This window comes from Cuculus canorus, chromosome 15, assembly GCF_017976375.1.
Source record: "Cuculus canorus isolate bCucCan1 chromosome 15, bCucCan1.pri, whole genome shotgun sequence".
NCBI lineage: Eukaryota > Metazoa > Chordata > Aves > Cuculiformes > Cuculidae > Cuculus > Cuculus canorus.
In genome coordinates, this window is record NC_071415.1 from 91,471 (window position 1) to 116,041 (window position 24,571).

Genomic DNA, 24,571 nt, shown 5'->3' on the forward strand with positions numbered 1-24,571 from the left:
TAAACAGCCTGTGGAAACAGATCTTCTTAGCAGAGCTGGGTGATGGTGCCCCAGCCACTTTCTTCAGAGTGCCAATAAGTAACCTTGTTTTCTTTGTGTCTAAAATTTGCTGCTATCCAAAGGTGCTGTGTGTGATGAGAATGTGACCTGCTCTGGTCCTCTTTGTAGCGTCTTCATCATCTACATAAAAAAGGCAAGTGAAGGTCACAGGTGACAACTACCAGCTTAAATACTTTCCCTTTATAACCATACCCATGATCACTCATGAGTTAACTCATACCTTTCCTGTTAGTCACATCAGTGGTCCCAAGGCAGAGCCCACCCTTCAGCCACCAGGATTTCACCAGAGCAACAACCGTAGAGCCCACTGCCTTAGTTCCAAACCATTTCAGCTTCAGTATTTTTGCCTCAGTATTTTAAAAAGAAATTAAGCAGTCAGTAAGAGCTTTTTATGTGGCTAAACCAGCTGGAATGAGAGGAAAATATTGCTCTTAGGGCTGCAGGCCCTCACCTGAGGTGATGCTCATTGAAAAGGATATTGACAGTGGCTTGAGCCAGCATAAGAAATAGGAAAATAAATGGGAAAAGGGACAAAAAAATGTGCAAATCATGTGATCAGAATATTTCAGGGTGCCTTCTGGGCATCTGTGTGTTTCAACACCACACCTGAAGCAGGACATTGACTATGTCACACAAACCTGCTTCTGTGGTCAGCAGGGCCAGCGTGTGGGGCCACTGGGGTGCTTATTGGGGCTAGTGAGGGAATATTGGGATGGATGCGTCAAGCATCCCAGCATTACCATGACAGTGCCCATTCCAGGCCTGATGGCATCATTATATTTCAGATATCTTGTCATCATCTTAAGGAAACTGCAAAAGACAAAGAGAAGTTCCTGGTAAATGCAAGTAAAATATGCTTGTTCTGTATATATTGCAATTATGGCTCTAATTTTGAAGAAATGTAATTTATTACCTGTGGAGCAGAGACTTGCATTAGCAGGGTGTGAAAAGACTTAAAGCTGAAAAGCTTATTTTAAAGCTATTGGTAGATCTAATGAAATGTAAGACATCTCTTAAAAGATTTTTTTAGTGTCATTCTTGCAATCTTGCATCGGGCCGTCAGGTGGCAACAGTGCATCGTGACGAAGGAGAAGTGACTCAGGGCTTTTGGTACCCCTGTGCTCACCCCAAGTCCCTGGCTACCACCTCACTTTTGTAATGCAGCCCATCTACCTGTTTTATTCCTCTCTCGCTAGCTTCTGTCTAGACAATATTAGGACCTGATGCTTTGGTGTTAAATAGTAAGATCGGCACTGCTGAATCTCTGCGAATTATACAGTGAGAAAAACTGTGCAAGCTTGAGCACTGAAGACTCAGGGTTGAATTTCATCATTGTTGATAATTAATTAAGAAATACCTGGTTGCAACACCCATACGATGGTGGGCTCAGACAAGTGGAAGATCTGGGTGCAAAGAGAAGGGCATGTTCATGGGCAGATAAGACCAGCAGGTCTCATGCACAGCTCCCTGTTACAGAGGCTTTGGTGGTAAAGCTGGTTTGGAGAGCTCCTGTGCCTCACATTTATCCTTATTTTATTCCCTATTGATTTAGATGATTTCAATGTCTTCATTTCTACTGTGGCCCACAGGGATGTCCCAGCATAGAACTTGTCCATTCCAGGGCTGTAGGTCTTCAAAAGCCTTAGCAGTTCCTCCTGTCTCTTCCCCTCTGACATTGCTGCATTATGGCAGTACCTGCAATTGTTTAGGGATACAGAGGAAAGCAGGGGAAAAAAACCCTTAAGTTGAATGTGAAGGGCTTTAAAAATAATTATTTTTCAGCTGCATATTAAGCATAATTTTCTTCCTCACTTGCAATAACAGATTTTATGCCCTTCCTTATTGCCAACAAAGTAGTTGAACAGTTGCACAAAATTGCCCAGGCAATGTTAAACAAAAGAAACACCCCAAACCAATTCTTACAACAGGGAGATGGAAGGGTATTAAGTGCTGCTGCCATCTTAGCAAGACCGTATTCGATTTGCATCAGGATGTTTCAGTTTGTATCTGTGGAGACCTGAAGCCAAAGTTGAGATGCTGATTGAAAGTCCCTGGATAGCTTCTCACTTTGACATATGTCCTGCATTTTGTTCAGCCTGAAAATTGTGGTATAGAACAAGAGCAATTCCTCTGCCATCCATGTACATAGTAGCACGGTGGCATTGGCGTAGGTAGCTGCCATCAGTCAGTGTCTTTAGTTCATGTCCGTGCATTGCAAGAGTTAATCGTGCCTTGGCAGTCATGGCAACGGCTGCCTTTGATAACTGGTTTTGCTCCCATCACCATGATGCTATATTTCAAAGGAGGAGACAGTGAAAAGCAATGTGTACTGATGGACTTTGTTCTGCTTCTGTCCATTGATGTGGTAGTAAATGTCTCCATTTCTTTCAAAATATACTTTTACTTTCCTCAAAAAATGTTGCAGGGAAATAAAGCGCAAACCTTCATCCCCTTTTCAGTGAATTTAGTTTCTCTGCTGCTTGTAACCTCTGGGATGTGATTCCAAAACCACAACTTTTTCCTGAAGACTTTGTAAGAACAGAAGAAATGCTGATAAAAATGGTTTTCAAACAGAAAATTATTCAGTCTATTAAATGCAGACCAGCATAAAGACTGTTGAGTACCTGAACATTTAAAAGGAGTTACATGATATTGCTGGGTTGACAAGTAAGCAAGGAATTTCATTATCTGTTCCATGACACTAACTGGCTGGAATACAGCCTAATTTTTCCTGTGAAGTATGTTCCCTTAGAAGTATATTACAGTTGGCAACTTTTAAAGCTAATATTAATTAATTCAGTCCATCATTGCACTGTCCAATCAAAATGAGATCTTTAATCCGATAAGTTACAATATGAACTATTTTCTGTATTACTAAAGTATATTTTGTCTCTTTAAAAGTTACCTTCCTTACAAAATCTAAATATAACCAAAATCACTGCTTTGGCTACGAATCTATCCAGTTTCTTGTGAAGGTGGTACTGTGTCCTGCAAATGAAGTGCTACAAAGCTAATAAACATCAAACCCACTGCAGATAAAGATGTTTATTGTTTAAAGAGTTTATGTACAGACAATTCTGTTGCTATTAAAGTACTAAACTGCAGAAACAGAGAATTACTCAGTTCAAGTCTCTCGTGGTCTTCTCAATAAATGGAACTATAAAAAAAATCAGACATTACTAAATCAAGGTATAAGCGGAATTAAGGTTAAGTGAAATTGCCCAAATAAATACTGCACATGGAGCTCTAATTTGGTTTCATTCAGCGTATGGGCTATAATTTAGCTATTACTACAGAAATGGCTACTTCTGCAGAGTTTAATGGCCATGATTCACTCGGGATCAAACTCAGACCTTCATTAACAGCCAAGGACATGTTTTCACGATGCAGGCCGGCAGGCAGCAATCCCGCCTGAAGACATCCTGTTCACCAGTACAGCCTTCAGTCCCAAAGCAAGGTTTGACGGGAGCTTGGACTTGCTTTACAGGCCTTCAGTGCTGGAATAAAACAGAGAAGAGAGGAAACTGCCAGCCTGAACTTCCCGCTGCCAGCAGTTAGTTAATGGCTAACTTTGTCCACTCCAGGGTCTGCTGTGCCACCCCAGAGTCTGTCACTCCTCTCCGTGGACACAGGAGGAGAGGGATGGCTCTGCAGGGTGAGGTGGCTCCATAGTGGGAAGGGTTGTCATCTCCCAGCTCAACGTGGTTCCTCTGTCTCCACAAAAGAAGGTCCGGGGGTGACGACTGGATTCGGTTCCATCACTGGACGGGTCTGCAATGATGAGGCTGATGGGTCAGGACTGAGGCATCAAGGCCAGGTACAGACAGAGCTACAGCGTGGCTCTGGCAACGACCAAGGGCCAGGGCTGTAGCTCAAAGCTGTTCCTGATGGAGGGGACATCCTCATAGCAGTCTGATTCCAGGGGACACTGCATCAGAGCCAGCCATGGACACAGATCCTCCAGCCACTGACCCAGGGGTTTCCTCTACAACCAAGCTGAAGGACCCGAGTCTTTATTTTCTCTTGGGACATTAAGAGCATTTGAATTGTTTTATTTTTGCATTGTATTTTTTTTTTATCAGATATCCAAATGGAGTGTGTGAGGCCAACTGAAAGACACAGCAGAAGCTTAAAGTAAATGCATTCAACCTCTCAAATAAGACGTTGGGAAGAGCGGAGAAATGTTGGCATGGTGAAATAGCAAGGAGAGGGATGGTAATACAAGCAATACGGCATCCTTCAAAAACCTGAAGTTGTGTCCAGATGAGAAAGAAAATCAACATTTCTGTCAGAATAAATTCAAACACCCAATAAATCCTGACAAAAAGAATCTGAGACACAACTTCCTACCAACTTCAAAACTAAAAATAAATCCTAGAAATGGAACGCTTGCCAGGGAGTCTACAGGGCCGACAGATGAATCTGTATCAAGGGAGCTCTGAGACAAGTTAGAGCAAACAGCAGAAAAACAAACTAAATTTGTAACAACTTTGCTTACTGTGAAGAAGTCCATGAAGGTTCCCATGCTGAATCTTCATGGCTGAAAGCGTAGGACTACCTTTCAGAAGCAGATGTGCTTGGAATGTTTGTTCATTAGGAACAAAATGGAGAAATTACTTCAGTATTCAGCTTGGACTTTCTGGGAGATTTGAATACTGTGGTGAATAGCTCCTCATGTGATCCCAGGGTAATCCAGGCTGGAAGAGACCTTGGGAGGTCTCTAGTCCGACCTCCTGCTCAGAGCAGGGCCAGCTCTCATGTCAGACCAGGCTGCTCAGGACTTTATCCAGTCTGGGCTTGGAAATCTCCAAAACAGGAAACCACACAACCCCTCCTGGCAACCTGTGCACCTTCTTGACTGTCCTCATGGTGAAAAAATGCCTTCTCAAGTCTGGACAGAAGCACTCCTGCACTAAACTGAGCATAATGCTGAGCTTGTCATGCCCCCCAGCAGTTTTGATCTGGGTTTGAAGTCAGCTTTGAGCAGGGGTTTGTATCAAAACACCTCCAGACAGCCCTTCCAACCTCAGATATTCAACAATTCGTGTTTGGCAGAACTATTTTAACTGAATGCTCTATCTATCTATCTATCTAACTATCTATCTATCTATCTCTCTCTATATCAAACTATGCAGTCTGTTATTTGTTATGGGCGGTATATTAATATATACAGAATAATAGACTTCTGTGAAACATGAATGGTTTAGACACTACCAGTAGAGGAGGTGGTGGAGAAAATGGGAATCTCTTCAAAGATGCACACATCCTCGGAGGCCTTGGGTAAACCTTGAGGATGCTGAGAACAGAAAGGACTTATCTCCATCCAAACCTCAGTCAAGGAAGGGATTGGAAAAACTAAATGTTCATGATCAGCTGCGAGAAATATAACCTGTGAATACAAGCCCAGGCTCCTTAGCTGAGCAGGCAGCACTTATGCTAGTCCTGAATTTTTCCCCTCCTGCAACTTCATTCCTGTTAAAGTTCCCAGAAGAATTATTGCATTTTTCCTTGGAACAATTACTGTTTCATTTCGCCCCCTTGCTGAGGCCAGAGAATTCACATAGTCCTGGGAAAGTGGTCTTTGATACAAACCAACTGTATCTCTATACTTTGTAACATATTGTGGTCTTCAAACTTACCACCCACTTTTCAAATTTACTTACATAATCCCTATCTGATAACTGCTGAACTTTCATTCTGTTAAGTAGTGTCCTCCTCATCCTCCAGGTTGCTCATATATCTCATCTCTCCTGCTGCTATCCAGACAGGCTGATGGCTAACATTTTCCCTCTCTTTGCCAAGTCCTGGCTTTGACTCCCTCATGTGCCATCTGGTACAACTTCATTCTTAATTTTGACACTGTTCCCATCATTCTGCTGAATTTTGTGCTACCTCAAATACCCTGTGGTTTAGAAGATGTCTCTCACTTCAGAATGTGTCATTGTGAGGTAGCCTTACCCAGGCCTTCTCTGCTTTCCTTATTGTCCACATTGCCATTTTCTTAGTCACTTCTGTATAATCATCATTTTTCTTCCAATGCAATGTGAAATATTGCTCCCTGCTAGGCACAAGCTTTCTGTGCACCAGCCTGTTGACCTTTTCCACTTGGAACGGTTGTGCAATTATCTAGCTTTGCCATGGAGGGATCTCTTTTCGTCTCCGTTTTGCTTTTACTATCAATTTGTACTTTGGTGGCTTTGTCTTCTACTGTCTTCCCAAGGGGAAAAGCTTCTGCTCAAATTGAGCTTTGGCACCAAAATATTTAAAATCTGCTTGCTGTATATATATTAATCTGCTGTGTTCTGTAGCTTCGGTCTCGATGTAGACTGAAGGCAGTTTTTTTGTAAAATTTGGTTTCTCGAGCCAACCTGCCTGTTCTGCTTTCCTGCGATTGCCAAACATTGTGCTCACCCTCAGGATCACTACCCTGCTTCCATTCCTCTGAGCCAGCGACACAACTTGGGATCATGGGCACAGCTTAGGGGCTTTTCATCCATTGGCTTGGAATACGCCTTCTGTGGATGCAAGCTCATTTTCTGCAAGTCACACTGCTCCATCAAAAAGCCATCCCTGTACAAGAGGAGCCTCTCCTGCTTGGCTCTGGCAAAGTCTGCTTTCCCAAATGCGTTGTGCACAGGGTAGCATTTCTGCAGAAAGACACGGAAACGTAAACCCCAGGATACAGCCCTCGCACAAAGAACTGGGCCTGGGCACCCCTCTTTGAACAGAATTTCCTTTGCCAAATCATACAGCTTACAGTGCCTGGCCATATGGATGAATCCTAATTATGGGAATAAAATACACGAATGTACAAATTAGCAATATTATTCTTCACATAAATGACACCAAATGTGCATAGTTTACTGCTTTGCCAGGCAGAAACTGAAAACTACAGTCATTTAAACATTCTAGCGTCTGTCTCTAAAAATATATTGATAATAGAAGGGGAAAATATGATAAAAAAGAGAAAGAGGAAGGGCAAAGTGATACCAGAGAGAAGTTAAAATGCTGTTTCAGACTTTGAGTGGATTCTAAGGAAGAAGTCAAATTTTCATTAATTCTGTCTCAAATTTGGTTGCTTTGCTACAAAAACTAGGACGCAAAGTTCCTGAGATCTATACGATTTCAAAAGATTTTGTAGCATCAGTCTAACTCTCACAATGTTTCAAAAAATGGAAGTGACATAAATGAATTCATTTGTAGTTAGGGGACGAGGTACCTCCAAAGGCACAGGGGGATATAAACATATATAGCCTTTTATGGATGCGGAAATCAGATGTCTGGGTTGTAAAAGTGCATATTTGTGTAATGAGCCCTTTGACATTTCTCAGCATTGCTATGTTTATTGCATCTGCCTTTGTTTTGGGGCTACTGTTTTGCCAGGCCAAGGAGTCCAGGAGTGTTGAAAGGCTCACGAGCTGCCAGTAAGGCTTTGATGCATAAGAATGCTTCTTTAATTTGAAAAATTAAAAATTTTTAATTAATAAATAAATAATTAAAAAAAATTATTTGTAGGAATAAACATCACGAATTCTGATTCTGGAGTTCTCATTCAGTGAACCTGTGACTTGTAATAGCTTAAATGCATCTGAGCAGAGTTAGACTTAGCCAAAGTTATGCATATCAATTGAACTTTCGTCTTAATCCAACCCAACAGTTTGCATTCTGATTGTGGGGAAATGATTATTGTCACTCCAAGACAGAAATATTTCTAATTCAGGGTCAAAAGCAGGATGCTGTCACATTTTATTCCCTCCCAGAACAGGTAGACCCATGTAAATGACGGATTAGGAATGGTCCCAGGAATATCTCCATTGCTCAGCCAGGACCTCCTAGGCTGCCTTTTCAGGCAGCTTAGGCAGTCACCTCTCCTAGACATGAGGTACGACACGACTCAGGCCTGCCACTTCTTTTCATCTCCCTCTCCAGGAAGAATTAAATGCAGATACCAGATAAGTACAAATTTATTAGCATCCCAGTCCTATTACAGATATAGACCACATAGTTTTTAAACAGAAAAGGGTGTTGAATGACTCATCTAACTCTGTTTGGGATAGACTGCGAATCAAGGGAAAGAGTGCCTGTAGATCTAGTCCTGACATCCAAGAAAGGATGAATAACACAACTGATCAAAATATCCAAACCAGCTACTCCAAAGAGTGCAGTGGGAAGGTTTCATGTACTGACCAGTGACACTGGGCCAAGGAAATTGTAGCTTTACTGATGGAGAAAGGAGAATCAACAGTTTGTTTTGCTGCTTTCCTTTCTGTCAAGGCTGCTAAAGGTCTTTGCTACAATACCGCCAAAAAACATTTTGTTGCTGGTCAGATTAGGAAGAGGAAAAATTTCCTGAGCAACCTTCTTGTGCTTCACTCAATGCCCACAAGGAACGTGCATGAGAGGCACTTCAAGTCCAAAGTTAAACGGAAGACCAAGATTTCGTATGGTCTCAGTCTTCAGCCCACTTTCAAATACGTCCTGGTGGGACTATCCTTTTGCTGAAAGCCTCATTTCTGTAAAAAAACCAACCCAGTAACGTCTCTCAGCAGCATCTTTTAGATAAACAGGATTGCAAAGCTCAACCTTTGGGCTTGGAGTGCGAAGCATCGCTGTGGAATGCAGGCTTCTTTGGGACAGAGTTCTGAGAAAGAATGAAAAATGAGGTGAAACCAGTAAAAGGTTGCCTAGACATGGAATGGAAAGAAGAAAAACTGCATAGCTGGTAACTAACAGGTAATGCATGGGGGAAGTAAGTAGAGTGTTTCAATCCTAACCTTCTTCTCCAAATACAAAAGTCAGTCCTGTTCTGTGATTGAGAAAACATTTGCCATTTTGTTGGACAGAGTGTCAGCAGGGGAAGTATGTGGGGGTCACGCCAACAATTCGTATTTGCCATGGTCAGAGAAAAAAGGCAAGCTGTGCAGAGCTCTATGTCAAAGCAGGAAAATTCTGGCTAGAAAAGGAGATTTTGAACTATTCATGAGACAAATGAATTGAACAAGTGGATTCTGTGGCTCTGTGGTGCCGAGGAAAAGCAAAGATGAGCTGCCAGGAAGGGTACAGCCCAAGAGGGAAGGAGGAGTCTGGAAGATCGGTCCAGTGACAAATGAAAAAGACAATACAAACACATGGAGAAGCCCAGGGTGACAGCCCTGTAAGAAATGAGAAATTTGAGAAGTTCTAGGGTGTTTGATTTAAAACCAGCACAGAATTCTGTGCAGTTGCCACTGCTGGTATCATATAACTGGCCAGATTAAGCCCAACATTCCCCCATCATCACCAGAGGACCCAAAAGTAGGGCTGCTTCTCATTTTAGAGAATGTGGCTTCTGTTTCCCATTAGTGAAAAACATAGCCTGATTGAAAGGGTTCCTTTGCAAGTGCTATCATTATTTTAAACCCCTTGGGTCAAATTCTTTCTGTACTCAAGTAAATACTGAGCAGTAACAATTTACACTGATCCTGTAAGAAACAGTAAAGGAAAAGAGGTTTAGCTACAACTCATGAAGGTAGTTTTTCTCACAGCATCAGAGAAAAGCCATTGCCACAAACAGGACTTTAAAGGCTCTTGTAGCCACAGTATTAAAACTACTTCTCTATAGCATTCAAACCCTTCTGCTTTACTATTAAAGATAATACCACACAAATACAACTTAATCCAGGCATCTGAACTGCCTTCTGCAACATATGTATGATCTTTCCTTTTTTATATACAACAAATCTGATAAACAGAGATTATATAAAGAGAAATGGTTGGAGCATTACAGCGTGCGTATAACACAGACTAGTTTCCTTCCTTTCAAGTAATCCCAAGCCAGAGGAGTCTAATAATTAGAAAAAAACTGACTTCTTCTAGGAAAAAGAAGGTGATTAATGTTAAAAAAATCCCTGATTTTGACCATACTTTGCTTTGTGTGGAATATTTTTAAATGCTTAAAATTCTAAAAGCTCTGTAGCACAAGAAGAAACTTTAATTTTGCCTTTTATATATATATATATATATATATATACTGCTACCATCTCTGTTCTCAGCAGCCCACAAAACAAGAATAAAAGAAGGTAAGGAGCAAAATATGAAGAATATAAGGAACAAAATTATCACTCTTGGATGCCAATCCCACAGGGAGCAACAAAGTGTGCAGCTGTTGGTGCTGGGAGCAGAAAACACGAGCCACAGGACAGTAGATAGACAAGATTTGTGAGAAAAGACCTGTAAAGTCCTGTTTTCACACTTGGTGTGATGATTCAGAGACTGACAACCATGTGAAAGACAAACCTGAAGAAAAGTGCTATCTTTCGTGTGAAGGCATTCTGTCGTACTTTAAATGGCATCGTTTATTTCTCTAAGCATGTAGGTAAGGCTGAGAAACACGGGAACACACAAATGCACAACTAAGAGGAATGTCCTTCAACACCCAAATGATTCTAAGTAGCTGTCACTTGTATTGCCTGCATGTCGTTAAAACAACCAAATAATGCTGATTATTTGGCTGCAAGATGACATGCTGAAAGGATGGAGTGTGGAGAGGTGCGGTGCAATTCCAACAGGATAAGAGTGCACAGAGAGACTCGGCACCAGCCACTGGAAACATCTGGCACCGAGGAGGTAGCAGTCATCGTGTACAGGCAGGAATGGGTGAAATGAAGGCCACATAGGTAGGGCAGGATCTGCAGTACAAAGATATTTCACTAACCTTGCAAAGTTGCCATCACAATTTTTCCTCATGGAGCAGCATCTTCTAGTAACTCTCTAGTTTATATTTAAACAAATTTTCAAGCAACATGGCTAAAGCCAAGAGAATCTGTATAAATAGTGAAAAATCCCATAAGCCGTTGGAACCCAGCATGTAGAACAGGCACCACAAGAGGAGTAATACAGAGGGAGAGCACCACAGAGGCCACAACAGGTCCCTGAAGTCTTGTAGTGTCTTGCTGAGGAGAGGCTTCACCCAATCTTTCCTGGTTTCTTCAAGGAGCTGTGGGAACTACCAGCACTTTTCATGTGCGCAGGCAGTAAGGCATAGGATGAGCTTTGGATGTTGAGTCCTAACAGAGTACAGGTGGGAGACGAGAGCACTGCCCGCCAGGAGCCTGGGAGCTGCATGCTTATCTCCAGGGCTTGCTGGAATCCCACCGCTGGGCTGCTCTGAAAGGTCACAAACATCTCCGCAGCTCTTGCATGAAAACCTAACAAAGCTAGGAAGAACTTTCACTGAAATCAAAGCCCAGGAGGTTTGTGCAACTTCTTCACCACAGAAAATTGCATTCATCCACTAGGGACACAGACCTATTACATGACAAACGTGGCCAACCTTAGTGCTCAGATACAAGCTCGTACAGGTTGTGCCACCACCACCATCAGGTGCCGTGGCCTCCTCAGGGCACTCGGTTTTCACCAGATATCTCTGAGCAATATGGAAAGAAATTGTAAACTCTATGAGTCAGTCTACCAACAAGGCAGAACAATGTACTTCTCTTTGGAGATGGGCTATTGTGCAGCGCTCCCTGCTCTCAGAGCATTGCCATCTGGCGAGTAAAGGCCAGGGTTTACTCTAATTAGTTCTCTCTCTCTGCACAAACTGGGACCTACAAAATGTCCTACAGACCCACTTCAAAGAGAACATCTGTGTGCGCTGTGGCTGGAACTGAAAGCCTGAGAAAGCAGCTCCACTTGGTATTGTGAAAAATGTGGGGTTTACTCATTATATTCTTTCAAATCTAAATTCCTCTGGGGCTTTGCTGGCTGCCAGAGCAAGCCTCTGAAGACAGAGAATTACGCTGGCACGCTGACAGCAGAATCAGACCCTGAATTTGCTACTCACTAGCTCAGAACAGAAAAGCTAAAGTACCTCTTCATTCCTCTTCCTCCTGAACCAATCTCTGCCCTCTGGTACAGAAAAAAAAAATGTATTTCGCAGCTCCAAACAGTGATTCTTTTGGGGACTAAGACGTGACGCCGCCTTCCAGTCCACCTCGGCCGCCAGCGCTGCAGTGGTCCCCAAGGTTTGCGAGGACGGTGGCAGCCGCTGGCAGCTGTCTCTGCCTCCTCCTGCCTTCCACTGAGTTTCTCCTGCCTGATCCTCCGGGAATAGAGGACAGTGAGTCCCACAGCCTGCAGGTGTCTCCCAGCGGAGGAGGCTGCGGAGCCCCTTGGGATCATGTGTGGTACCCGAGCAGATGTTCACTTGCTCTTGGTGCTCTTTGTGAGACAGACCCTCTCTGATCCTGGCAGCGCACTGAAGCACACCGACTGCAAGAATACGGCCGCGCTCCCGAGCCCGCAGCTGCTCCTTTAACGTACAAAGGCAGGATTTCAAGTGAGGAGAAGAATGGGAGCCTGGCTGCAACATTTCCATCACTGCTACAACAACAGATTGGAAGAAGCTAAGAGTTTTGATACCTGGAAAACTGGATTCTGAATCGTGAGAGGCTTTGAACCGCCTCCCCCCCAAAATAAAACAAACCCTTTTGACTTCTTCTCTCAGCAGGAGGGGGAGGGAGGGCGGATTTACCATGAAGACAAATCGAAGATGCAGAGCCCTGCTAGCAGTGAGTCTGAATCTGATGGCTCTCCTCTTCTCTACAACAGCTTTTATCACGACCCACTGGTGTGAGGGCACGCAGAGGGTCCCCAAGCCGAGCTGTGGGAAAGAGAAGAAGACAAACTGCCTCAACTACAGCGGGAATGAGACTGCAAATGAGACAAACCAGAATGTGGTTCATTACAGCTGGGAGACAGGAGATGACCGCTTCCTTTTCAGGTATTTTCACACTGGGATCTGGTACTCCTGTGAAGAAAATATCAATGCCGCTGGTAAGTATAAAACAACTTCCTTCCAGCTTGTGTTGCTTTGTGTGTGGCTCAGTGTGATAAACACACAGGCAAGCTGTTCTGTGCTGTATCTTAAAGCAGATTCACCCTGCAGAGAGAGAGAGGCAGGATTTTAACAGTTCTTTGTTGAAAAGCAACCTGTTTCCAGCGAGAGCAAGGATTTGCTTGTTTACCTGCTGGCTGATGCAGGGTCTGTGCTCTAAAAGCAGCTGAAGCTCTGATAAGCAGGATGTGCTACCCTCATGGGCACTGCAGCCGGAGAGTGGTCAGTGCTTCCCTTCCAGGAGCTGCTCCATGGAGCGCACAAAAGGCAGCGGCCGGGAGTTGTTAAGGAGGTTCTGACATCTAATTGCAATTGCGCCCGAAATAACCTGTAGGGCAGGGGTCTGAATGACAGGGAAAGCACAAAGGTCACAGTTTTTATCAGGCTGTAGCCAAGACTGCCTCTTTTCCAGTATCCCTTAAGTAAATGACCACCCACAAACCCTTCCTGGTGGCTGGGTTGCACATTTATTGAAGTAGAGTAGAGAAATAGCAGTTAAAGGGCACAACTTGGCACAAGAAAGCTCATTTCTATGCCCTGCTCAGCCACTGACTTGCAAAGAACCACTTGAGAAGGCATCTCTCCGGCTTACCAGTGCATTCATTTCCTCTGCTACACTGTGACACTTACCAAGAAATGAAACACTGGAGGGTGGATGGAAGGTAGCAGCCATGGGACTGATTTAAGTCTCAACAGATGCAAACTGACAGTCCCTACTCCCCAAGCTGCCTGGTAGAGCTAACATCCAATCTCTGATTTTGAAAGAGCTTTTTTTCACCTTATGTTACTGGAAAATAAAGTTTACAAATGCGACACAGTATGACGGTGGCTCATGGAAACCGCTTCCACCTTGCTGGGCTGTTTCCATTCTATCCTGCCATTGCCCAAGGAGCGGAGTGGAGAGTTAGTCCTTCAGTGCTGCTGGGAGAGAGGAGCAGTTAATCATCCTACGTGTTGTGTCTTGAGGACACAACCTCCTTGATAATGGAAGTTTATGAGATCCTGGTAATACTGCTCTGTAAGGATGTGCTATAAAGTTGGGCAAACTTGAGGAGCAGCTCACAGACCGCTTCATCCCTAGATGCTGTTTATACTCAGTGGTGTTTAGGAGGATAGTGCTTCAAGGATTTGTCATTAAAACTCAATTTAACGTGTGAAAAGGAAAGTTCATTAACTCCAACCTTGGAACAGTCAATAAAAAACTCCATGAGGAAATGAGAGCACCAAAGTAACCCTTCTCATGTTAGAATAAAGTATAGAAAAAAAAAGATTATTTCTCTTACTGATTTGGAAATAAACTTAGGCCACAGCAGCCTGAGTGAGTGAGTGAGTGAGTAGCTTAAGACTCTCTGGCTTTTTGAGCGTCTTAGCTGGGATTGGGACAATCAAGCATGCTCGGATTTCTGGCAGATATTGAAAGCTTTCCAAGCTAAGATTTATGTGTGAGAAAAGTTGTAACTGTGTGACTGTAGCCCACTCAGAAAACTGAGTTATTTGTGGGAGAAGAGAAATACAGTGATCTATTCTGTACTGGGTAAACAAAGCTGTGGTGGAGTGGGTGATTTCAGGAGACAGCTGGGAACCAGCTCTAAAAAGTTATGGTGAAAGCAGCAGAGGAGGGGTTGTTTCTCCTTCCCCGCACCACCATAGCAGCCACGTGTGTGTTTCCTCTGATTTGAAACATTAACTTTGAGAAAAGTATTATTCAGCTAACAGAACAGGAGTGACAAACCTTTGGAAAGAATCCATCCAGGTACAGGGACATATTGGCTTGCACAGCCAGCCACCTCCTTCAGCATTTACCATAGGTTTATTTCTGTCAGGGACAGGAACGATGTCACGAACACAAGTCTAAATTTGTCTGTAAGAATGTCAACGTAAGATAACCATGAAAGGTTTTCATTCAGACTTATGGGTTTGTAACACCAGGATGGCAGTACACAAACATGGCCTTTTGCAGCCTGGCTGGTGATCATTTCATCCAAGATAAAATAATAAAATAGAAGGCAGGGAGGCACCAACGAACCCCAGTCCCACAGCACTGTGACTGTGCTTATACATACACCCCCACCACTCAATATCTCTGAGTAACCCATCCCACAGACTCATCGCACTGTCCACAGCACATTTACTGACCGCAGTCCCGTAGATATCAAAGTCATACAGTCACTGTTAAGCACACTTATTCCAGCAGAACATCCAGAAATACCATTAAGGACACAGTATTAAATTAGGCAAAATCTCTAGCTTGAATGCACTCCATACTTTCCATAACATCTTTCTTAAAGCTTTACCAATAGCTCACTGAAAATGAGTGGAACAACAGCCTTCCTCCAGGCAAAGTGCTTTCAGTAGCCACCCAACCGGCTCACACCTCCGGCAGTGGAACATATCACCACAATCTATGGTCATCAGCATTCCCACACCTCCTGACCTATCCCTGATTCCTCACTGAAGGTGTTTGAAGCTAAGCGACACAAATCCCACCAAGAACACACGAATGCCAGTAACACTCTCTGTGGCTGTGATGCTGTCAAAACACTCCAGAGACTCCTAACGCTCCCGGCTGTGAGCCACATTCTTTATCGAGCCACCAGGGTTTTGATGTCTCTCTCCCTACAGTCACGGCTCTGTCAAACCTTTCTGCTCTGTGCACTGGTGTAGCTGAAACATAACAGATCCGGTAGTGTAGACACTCCAGGACTGGTTCCCAGAAGGCAGATGCTGCAAGGAAGGATGGGATTGCAGGGATTCCAGTTGACCGGAGGAGCTGGGACTCAGTGACACCTTAAAATGACATTCAGGCTGCAATAAAAAAATATTTTGAGCGTCTTCTTATTGCTTATGTGAAATGTATTGAGATTTGTATTGAGATTGTATTGAGATCCCAGAGATAGAGGTACAAAAAGCATGCTGTAGATTCTGTGCAGAGACTAGGGAAGCAGACCTTCATCTTGCTGAGGAACTCTAGTTTCACCGACGTCTCTAACAGAGATTGAATGCTGTGATTATTTCTGAAATAATTTGTGAATGTAGAATTTATTTTTATCCAGCATGTCTAGGACAGCTAAAGAACCCGAAAAGCATTTAGCACCTGAGAAATAGAATTGTGAGTCCCCTCTGGCAATGGAGCCACTTTAGCATATATATGTCATTGGTGGGTGAGGACTGTAATTATTGAGCGCAATTTCTGACTCAAAGCATGCTGAATCCCAGTCCGCCAAGAAGGAGATGAAAGCTCTCTTTTTCAGAGTGGGTTGAATGCTTTGGATCCCACACAAGTGGAGGTACTTTCTGTAAGAGCAACATACCTCATCTCCAGAAGGGGATGAAGCTGAAGCGTACCCTGTGAGCTCCACACAAGCTCACAGGTCCTGTTCTGCTCTCACACACGGCACAGGGCACACGAATTGCTGTCTCCTCTTGGGCCATGAATTCCTTGGCTGTGGCCAAGCATTTCAGAGCCAAGCTCTCTATCGTTTAATTTCTTTTTGCACTTGACTTTGAGTGTGTATCTTAATTCACACCTGCAGTCCAGGTTTGTGCTTGTGTCAGTGCCAGACACCTTACAAGATCCCAACCACGCGCTATCAGCAGTGGTAAAGTGACTCAAGAACATACATGCCACGTAGAAGTTAACACACGGAGTAGATAAGGTGGCACATCCTGAGAGCTAGAGGGGGTTGAGAGCTGGGAAGCAATCACAAGTTTTTGTTCAATAGCGTGTTTGCTTTGATTTTAATAGAAAAAAATCATGAACCAAGATCTTGGTTTAGTTGCTAATGAACAGCCTCAGTAATAACATCCACATTCAGAAGGAAAAGCAGCTGCCTAGGAGTGTTTGGAGTGCTGTCCTTTTAATTAAACAACAAGCCTTTCCGCGTTGCTCACCATGCTCCATACAAGTCAGAGAGATCAGGGATGGGTATGCATAGGTTTGTTTCGTATTCTTGAAATTATATCTTGAGGGCAAAGGGTCTGTAGCTCTTTTTATGTTCTGTACCACCCATTCCTCAGCACTCTTTAAGGAGTAAACGGTAGAGCGGAACTTACTTGGTATGTAGGGATGCATCAAAATGCACCATAAATACGGACATTAAATGCACATTTGAGAAGGAACCAGAAAATGAGAGAGGTGTATCCTGCAGAAATGAATAAATCTGTAACATAGAAACACAAGAACTTGCCATACACTTTCACAGATCCAGAGCAGTACTACATCACCCTTCTCCCCCACCACCGCGTGATAATAAGCATATGTGATTCACCGTAGGCACCTGTCCAGAGAGAGAGACCGGGGAGAAGCACCTTGTGAGGATATAATTAAAAGCAAGAGGAACTGGGAATTTTTGCTGGATTATGAGAAATACAATATAATTGGCATGACTGAAACCTGGCGGGTTTATTCGCATGACCGGAATGTAAAAATTGCTAGTTCTAAATAGTTTAGGAAGGAAAGAGTGGCAAAAGGAATTGAGGAGGTAGAGCTCTATATTACAGCTAACATTTCCAGCTATGGTGGAACTGAACCCGGGGGGCCTGGATCATCTCCATCTGAGGATGTTGAAATAATTGGCACATGAAAACGAAGGTTTAGTAGCAAGAATCTGCACATCTCTGTATTCAAAGAAGACTGGGAAAAAAATGATACAGGCCACTTGACCCAGCAACCTTAACACAGTTTTCAGGGAAAGCACTCCGTACGTGGCAACAAATAGGTTTTATCAAAGGCCGGGGTTTAGTAAAGGCAAATCTTTTAACAAGATGAATCACTTCTTAGACTGGGGAATGCATTAGACCCAGTCGCTATGGATTTACAAAAAAAAACCATTTGATGGAATGTCCCACTGAAAATTCTTGACAGAAGAACTACAGAGAGAATGGTAACAGTGTGGTGATAGATACAGACTCACTTCCTCACTGGGGAACGCGAGACAGCCGGAGGATCTTCGGACTGGAAGAAAGGCACGATGTGCAGAGAGCTATGATATTGGTGGGGATCACCTGGGAATGACAGAGATCAGAGAAGAATTATTGTTGACTGCTTCTGTGATTTAAGAACAATAAGGCATAACAGACAAAAATAAATACTCCTTCTTAGAAAGCTCCCTGCAAGGGAATATATGAAGGCCAAAACCGGGGAAGGTATGGATCCAGGGAGGGAACACCACTTGGTGTAACTAACAGGATGATTTGAGAACAATTTCTGACCAGGAAATCCCAAACTACTGATGCAGTGCTGATACCACAAGGGGATCAAGTGAGCAGAATTGCCCTACACCCACCTCTTTCTTCTTCCCTAAATACCAGTCACTGGATGACAGTACAAAGACACTGAAGTAGGTAGAATTTTTGCTTAAATTTATGGCACAGATTTTTATTTATTAGGATAGGGATAAATACAGAGATTGTAAACTGACTGAAGATCAGTCTTATAAGAAGGCTATGGCGAGTAATATGAAAAGGGAAATTATCACAATGGAGATCGGATACCTCTAGTTGTCCTCATATTTGGTTTTGAGCAGATTCTTTATTGCTGAGATTAGCTATCTAGAAAAAAGATCTAGGGATACAACTCATGCCACCTAAATCATAAAAAAAAAACAGGGAAGACAAATTTTACAGCAAACCTGTAGATGTTAGCAAATGTAGATGCCTGTGCCTAAACTGATCATCACCATCATTACCATCAGTAGAGAGTAGTGAGTACTTCTTGGGGAGGGTAAATACTTCCTCGTATGGGATGAATTGAGCTCTGGGATTATGTGTTTTCCTCATTGACCAAAAAGGGATCGGCCTAAGAAGTTGTGTTTCTAACACAGAAGCCTTAATTTGAAGAGAATAATCCTGCTTTAAATGCACACTTTACATGCGCTTTGACACAAAGTCTGGGAATATTGTGTCACCGGCAGGCTGAGAGAAGCAATTCTGCTCCTCTGTTGCTCTCAGGAGGCCTCGACTGGAGCCCTGCATCCAGGTCTGGAGTCCTCAGCACAGGAAGGGCAATGAGCTCAGAGCGAGTCCAGAGGAGGCCACGGAGATGATCTGAGGGCTGAAGTATCACCCACACAAGGACAGACTGAGAGAGTTGGGATTGTTCAACCTGGAGAAGAGAAGGCTCCGAGGAGACCTTGGAGCAGCTTCCAGTGCTTGAACGGGCTACGAGAAAGCTGGGGAGGGGAGTGCAGGGATGGGATGAGGGTTGACGGTTTTAAGCTGAAAGGTGGGAGATTGAGAGGAGATCTTAGGAAGATATGTTTTCCTGAGAGGGTGGGGAGGCCCTGGCCCAGGTTGCCCAGAGCAGTGGTGGCTGCCCCATCCCTGGAGGTGTTCCAGGCCAGGTTGGATGAGGCTTGGAGCCCCTGATCCAGTGGGATGTTTCCCTGCCCATGGCGGGGGGTTGGAGGAGAGATTCTTTCTGGATAACTAAAACCATGAGTTAGTCTGATAGAGTTGTAAGAATAGTCTTAAAATCTAAAAAAAAAGCATTAAAAGCACCAAACTGTAAGATGTAAAATTCTGTGAGGTCCCAGATAGTTACCAAGTACAGCCAGAAACAAACTATGGGCCACTGTTTGACTGTCAGGTGACTGTGAGCTGCAAAACACTGATATATACAGGAAAGGTGCTATTTTAGGGACGAATTGCCACCACTGGGCAAAGCACAGGTAACACATCACATTGCTGGTGCCATCGTGCATAGTTATGGTAAGAAAAAGAGGGAGGTGAAATAGATGCAGGGTGGGATTTCCATGGTACTTCAGGAAGACTCTCCTTCAAGAAAAGAAAAGTCAAAACTGGTCCACTTTAGTACAACAAATTGAAGATCTAGAGGGGATGTTATGGTACCTTATGTATGTATGGTAAATATCAAGAAAAAATTATTAATTAAGTAACTTGTCATTGAGGAAAAAAGTGAAAATCCGAGGAGGGGATCCCAGAAAGTGCCTCTGGATTTCACCTCCACAGAGGGCAGTGTGGGCAAAGGAAATCCACGGGCTGAAATGTGAATTCTCCAGTTCAGACAAACAACTGTATGAGAGACGATGAACGTCTCTGGCCTGAGAAGCTTGGACCAAGTCCCGCATGTTGGTATCTTAACGAAGTCTGAAAGGAGCTGTCATGGCTTGACTGCATTGCTCACACTGTGGCTATGTTAGACTCGATGATCCAAGAGGTCTTATCCAACCTGTTGACTCTATGATTCGCGCTTCAGGGTTGCCACCGGTCACCAGCGGGAGCCAAGAGAAAAATAGTTGCTGACCTGATGTATATCATGTTGTTTTCTGGAGGGTTTTACGCCTTCTCTAAAGCATCAGAAATTGGCTACGGTTGGAGACAGTATGTGAGGAGATTGCTTTGCTGCCATTGACATTATTGCAATTTCTTAGTCTCTAATTGGTATGTCTGCTCATGCACTGAACATTAAACTGATGATCTAATTTGGGATCAGAAGAGAAATCTCCCTCAGGCTAGATAACAGGGATAGGAACAATTTTTTGCCTTCTTTTACAACACAGGGAAGGGTCCATTTCAGGAAAACACTTGTGAATTCCTCCTAATAAATCCTTGGTTTTTTGCTTACAGGGTAAGATAGGCCTGGCCACAGGAATTTAAGCTGTGTGGTAAGAGTCTTCAGATCTGTTCATGTTCCTCGAGATGATTCTTGCACTCTTCCTGTGGTACACACTAGTGGTTTCGGTGGTGGTCATTGCTTTATTATGGGTCTTCAGGTTTTTATAGGATGTGGCAGATATTTTGTGCCCATAGGAACTGGAAATGTTGGGTTTTAGGTTCTCCCGAATCTGCCAGACAGACTAGCTATATGAACATCTATCTTACACAAAATGTGGAAATAACATCCCTGCAGAGTGAGACTCACAACAAAGCAAAGTAAGGGACTAGGCAGTGAACTGCTTCTTATTTGATAAGTTATTCTTTATCTCACGAGCCAAAATTATGTTTCTTTCCCATTAGGTGTGTCTTTCCTCAAGCACTTAACCTAGCAGTGTTTAAGGAGGGATCTGGTTGTTCCTTGTAAATGGAATAAATATCAAAGTGCTGAAGACTAACACATAGGTCCCATATTTCAAAGAGAACTGAGGTGCTTACTCTGCTGCCAGTTAGTGCAAAACACGAACAGAGGCGTACAGAAATAAATACAGGATGGAATATCAAGTCATCACAGTATCCTTATGGCTTTTAAATTACACCAGACTCAATCCTGATTTTAAAACTATTCTTATATGGAATTAACAGAACTGGCTTACTGAGAGATCCCAAAATGAGGACTTACCGGGGAAGAGGGTTGCTTCCAGCAGGACCCTCTGTTAATCATAATTGGTGTAACATTACGCAGTGTTCTTGTTGGTAAACAAAATGGTAGTATAAATCTTTGCTGGTCTGGCTTATAAATGATACAGGAAGCATAAATAATGAGAAACAGATGTTATTTCTACAGAATGACATGGCTTGTGGAACAGGCACAGGCAAACAAAATTCACTTTACGGTGTTCTAACTTGTATTTGGGCAGGGAAAAGAACACAAACTATGCTTACAATGTGGGAACTGGGTTGGGAAGCAGAGCCACTCCCCCACGACTAGACTTACTAGATTTGGAGAGACCAAAAACCACATCATACTGTCATTCCACCCAATTTCACTTTGAATCTCCTGGCCAGACAAAAAATACTAAAGCAGACTTTGCTGCAAAGTTATTAGGTACAAGTTTCGAAATAAGGTTCACAAGACGAAATGCAAGCACGACTTTTCCCCCTTGATTTCAAAACCTGTCTATTTGCAGTGTATGGTGTGTGAATGTCCATCTTGGTGACTTCTTTTAAGTCTGTGGCTGAAAGGTCAAAGTTACCTAAGTTTCCATGCTCCTAGTTTGGTGCCCCTGCCTGGAAAAAGAGGACAGCTTAAGCCAAAAAACAATCGAGCATCTTTCAGTAGGGAAGGTGGGGCAAGTTTCTACAGTTGACTTTGAAACAGGCAGCTTGAATTGCAGCTGCAGTTTGGGGAGGGAGTGTTCCCCAAGGCTTGTAGTGATAGGATGAGGGGCAGTGGGTATAAACTGGAGAGGGGCGGATTTACACTAGACATAAGGAGGAATTTCTTCATCATGAGAGTGGTGAGGCCCTGGCACAGATTGCCCAGGGAAATTGTGGCTGCCCCATCCCTGGAGGTGTTCAAGGCCAGGTTGGATGGGCCTTGGGCAGCCTGAGCCAGTGGGAGGTGTCCCTGCCCATGGCAGGGGGGTCGGAACTGGATGATCCTTAAGGTCCCTTCCAACCTGAACTATTCTATGAGTCTATGCTAAGAGGAAAAGAGAGAGGACAGATGGGCAAGCCAGGGAGGAGATACTGTTATGATGCTAAATGTGGAGAAGAACAACAGGTTAATGTAGCTCTGGCATTTAAGGTCCCATCCCCTCCAGCAATCCCTTTGCCTCTTACCTACAGTCACTCGCACATGTTTCAAGCTACAACTTCAGGACTGGTGTTCACAGGGATGTGCCATGCTATCAGAATCATGCTCTGTCTTGAATCTGTCTTTGCCTCCATTTCGGCACACGTCAGCTTCTGATGTATTCATTTTTCTGGAGTAATCCCATCCGTGAAAAGGAGTTCCGTTCTTTGCTGTCAGTGACTTTCATCTCTGCCTGCTCTGCTTATGTAAGTCCAGAGCCAGGGCACAGATCCAATGCAAATACTCCAGCTGGGCATTATCTGGAGAGAAGCACTGGCATGGTTAAAAGATAATCCACATTGATCCACAGCTAATAATTGGAAAGAGTGGGAGCTGTTGAACCACAATTCTTCTACAACCAGGGTTTTAGGGTCTTATTGGTTACTTACTCCTTTGATCTTTGTTAATCACCAGCCTGAATGGAACTGCTAACGCAATCTCATGGGAGATTATAGAAGGCGTGTCAGACTTTATACAATGAAGTGTATATCAGCTACATCTTCTGCAAAGGGTGTTCTTTCCAGTTGTTCACAGTTTCTTGGGGAGACCGTATAGTCCCACAGATACTGGACCCTTGACAATTGGTTTATTTTATTTTGGCATATTTGCATTAGCACAGAGTAAGCACAGTGAAGCAGATGGTCACCGGTGCGATAAACAGGTGAAAACCCTCCTCTTCTCATTCTTTGTTTGGAAATGCTTATAGTGCCTCAAAACTCTTTGCCTGTTTTGATGTTTTCCAGATTTACAAAGTCAGGTACAAATTAACACCAGAAAGCCTCTCTCGGTCCCATTGTTTCCTTGATTCTCCCACTAATTTAAAAATCTGAGCTATTTTCCAGCTCTCCAAATGATAGGTGTGCGTACGCATCCATCAGGTCTTACCAAGATGATCTGATGAGTCTTGTGACTTGGATGTGTTTCAAATAGCCGTGATTTCAGACATCGTGCAAGATTTTTCACATCAGGGAGAGTTGCAGTGCAGAAAACGCAGTTGCCATGGCACATAGTCCCAGTCAGCACAAACACGCTGGGCTGTTCCCTTTTCTGCTGCACCTTTTGCCTCCTGCATAGCTATTTATTACCCCAACAAGCCACAGGGAAAACCTCAGAGTGGGATGATACTTCTCTGATAAAATTATTGCTGCCTCTTTGTGAATATGTGAATTGAGGGAAAAAAAAATGCATGCCTGAAATGACAAAGTTGAAAGCTTTCACATTTTCCGCTTTAAAAGGCAGGAAGTTTTAAGAGTTTGAGATTACTGAAGGGAACAGTTACATAGCATTCAGACTGTAAATCCCAAAAGGGAAAAAGATCGTGAGTTATCTCAGCAGGGGCTGAGAAGTTGAGCAAATTCTTATGTCACAGTAAGGGCAGCAGCTATGAATGGCAGCAGTCAGAGTGAGGGAAAACAATTGTTTCCACAGTTCAAGACATATTTCAATGTAATTCTGTGTGAGCTTGATTATTTTTCAGGAAAAGTATCATCCCAGCAAAATCAACAAGGTCAACTGGAAAATGTTGATTTTGCAGATTAATACTCGATTTTTCATTAGAAAAAAAAAGCAGTTAAATGCTCTATCTGGGATCAGCTTAATCAAAATACTTCACTTGTTAATTAACCTGATACAACTCAGTATGAGTGAGCTTATTAACCTGTATTTTCCCTAACGCAGTACTTTAGTTCACTGAAGTTGTGTTGCAGTCCTCAGCCGTGTTGAGGCTGGGATCCCTTGAGGGTTATATCTTTTTTTAGACAAATACAATGATTTTACTCTCCATGGATGATGTGGGAACCTCATCAGAATCACATGACTCCGGATATAATGGGAAAGATAAAGATTTGTAAGGGCTTATTGGGAAAAAAAAGGGGACCTTGTCTTTCGTAGGCTGGGAGCCAGAGTGTTACTAAAAGGGAATGCTGTTTAAATGAAATTTAATCGTTTAAATTTCCATTAGAACTGTACTTTTGAACTCGTAAAATTTTATGCAGAGTAAGTGAATACAGACAGCTTTTTCTTTTTTTTTTTGCAAGATGAAAAGCAGAGTTGTAACAGAGATAATTCTTTCAGAGAGAGCTACCGGATTTCTTTTAAGTGAAATTAACTGGAATATTTTGAAACTGTGTGGCTGGAAGACATACAAACTAGGATTTTTCAGAGTT

At 43.2% G+C, this 24,571-nt stretch overlaps 1 protein-coding gene and 1 long non-coding RNA gene across 11 annotated transcripts in view; one reads left to right on the forward strand and one right to left on the reverse strand.

The window, feature by feature from the left end:
• Positions 1 to 3,419: 3,419 nt before the first annotated feature.
• Positions 3,420 to 23,197, reverse strand: LOC128853713 (uncharacterized). Of its 6 annotated transcripts, XR_008452426.1 has the most exons (7): positions 22,394 to 22,995; positions 14,667 to 17,938; positions 13,065 to 13,277; positions 12,572 to 12,700; positions 11,909 to 12,420; positions 10,754 to 10,861; positions 3,420 to 3,557 (listed from the first exon to the last, which is right to left on the reverse strand). It is a non-coding gene; the product is annotated as an uncharacterized LOC128853713 (long non-coding RNA). The 6 variants fall into 6 exon arrangements; XR_008452424.1 differs by lacking the exon at positions 11,909 to 12,420; XR_008452423.1 differs by having other exon boundaries at positions 10,754 to 12,420.
• Positions 12,417 to 24,571, forward strand: part of GSG1L (GSG1 like) — a 59,726-nt gene continuing 47,571 nt past the window's right edge. For all 5 annotated transcript variants that reach the window (XR_008452420.1, XM_054080611.1, XM_054080614.1 and 2 more), the window contains exon 1: positions 12,417 to 12,873. Coding sequence is in view for 4 of the 5 variants with exons in the window: in XM_054080611.1 (XP_053936586.1) it covers positions 12,573 to 12,873 (301 nt within the window). In the remaining variant the exon portion in view is untranslated. The remainder of the gene's footprint in view (positions 12,874 to 24,571) is intronic.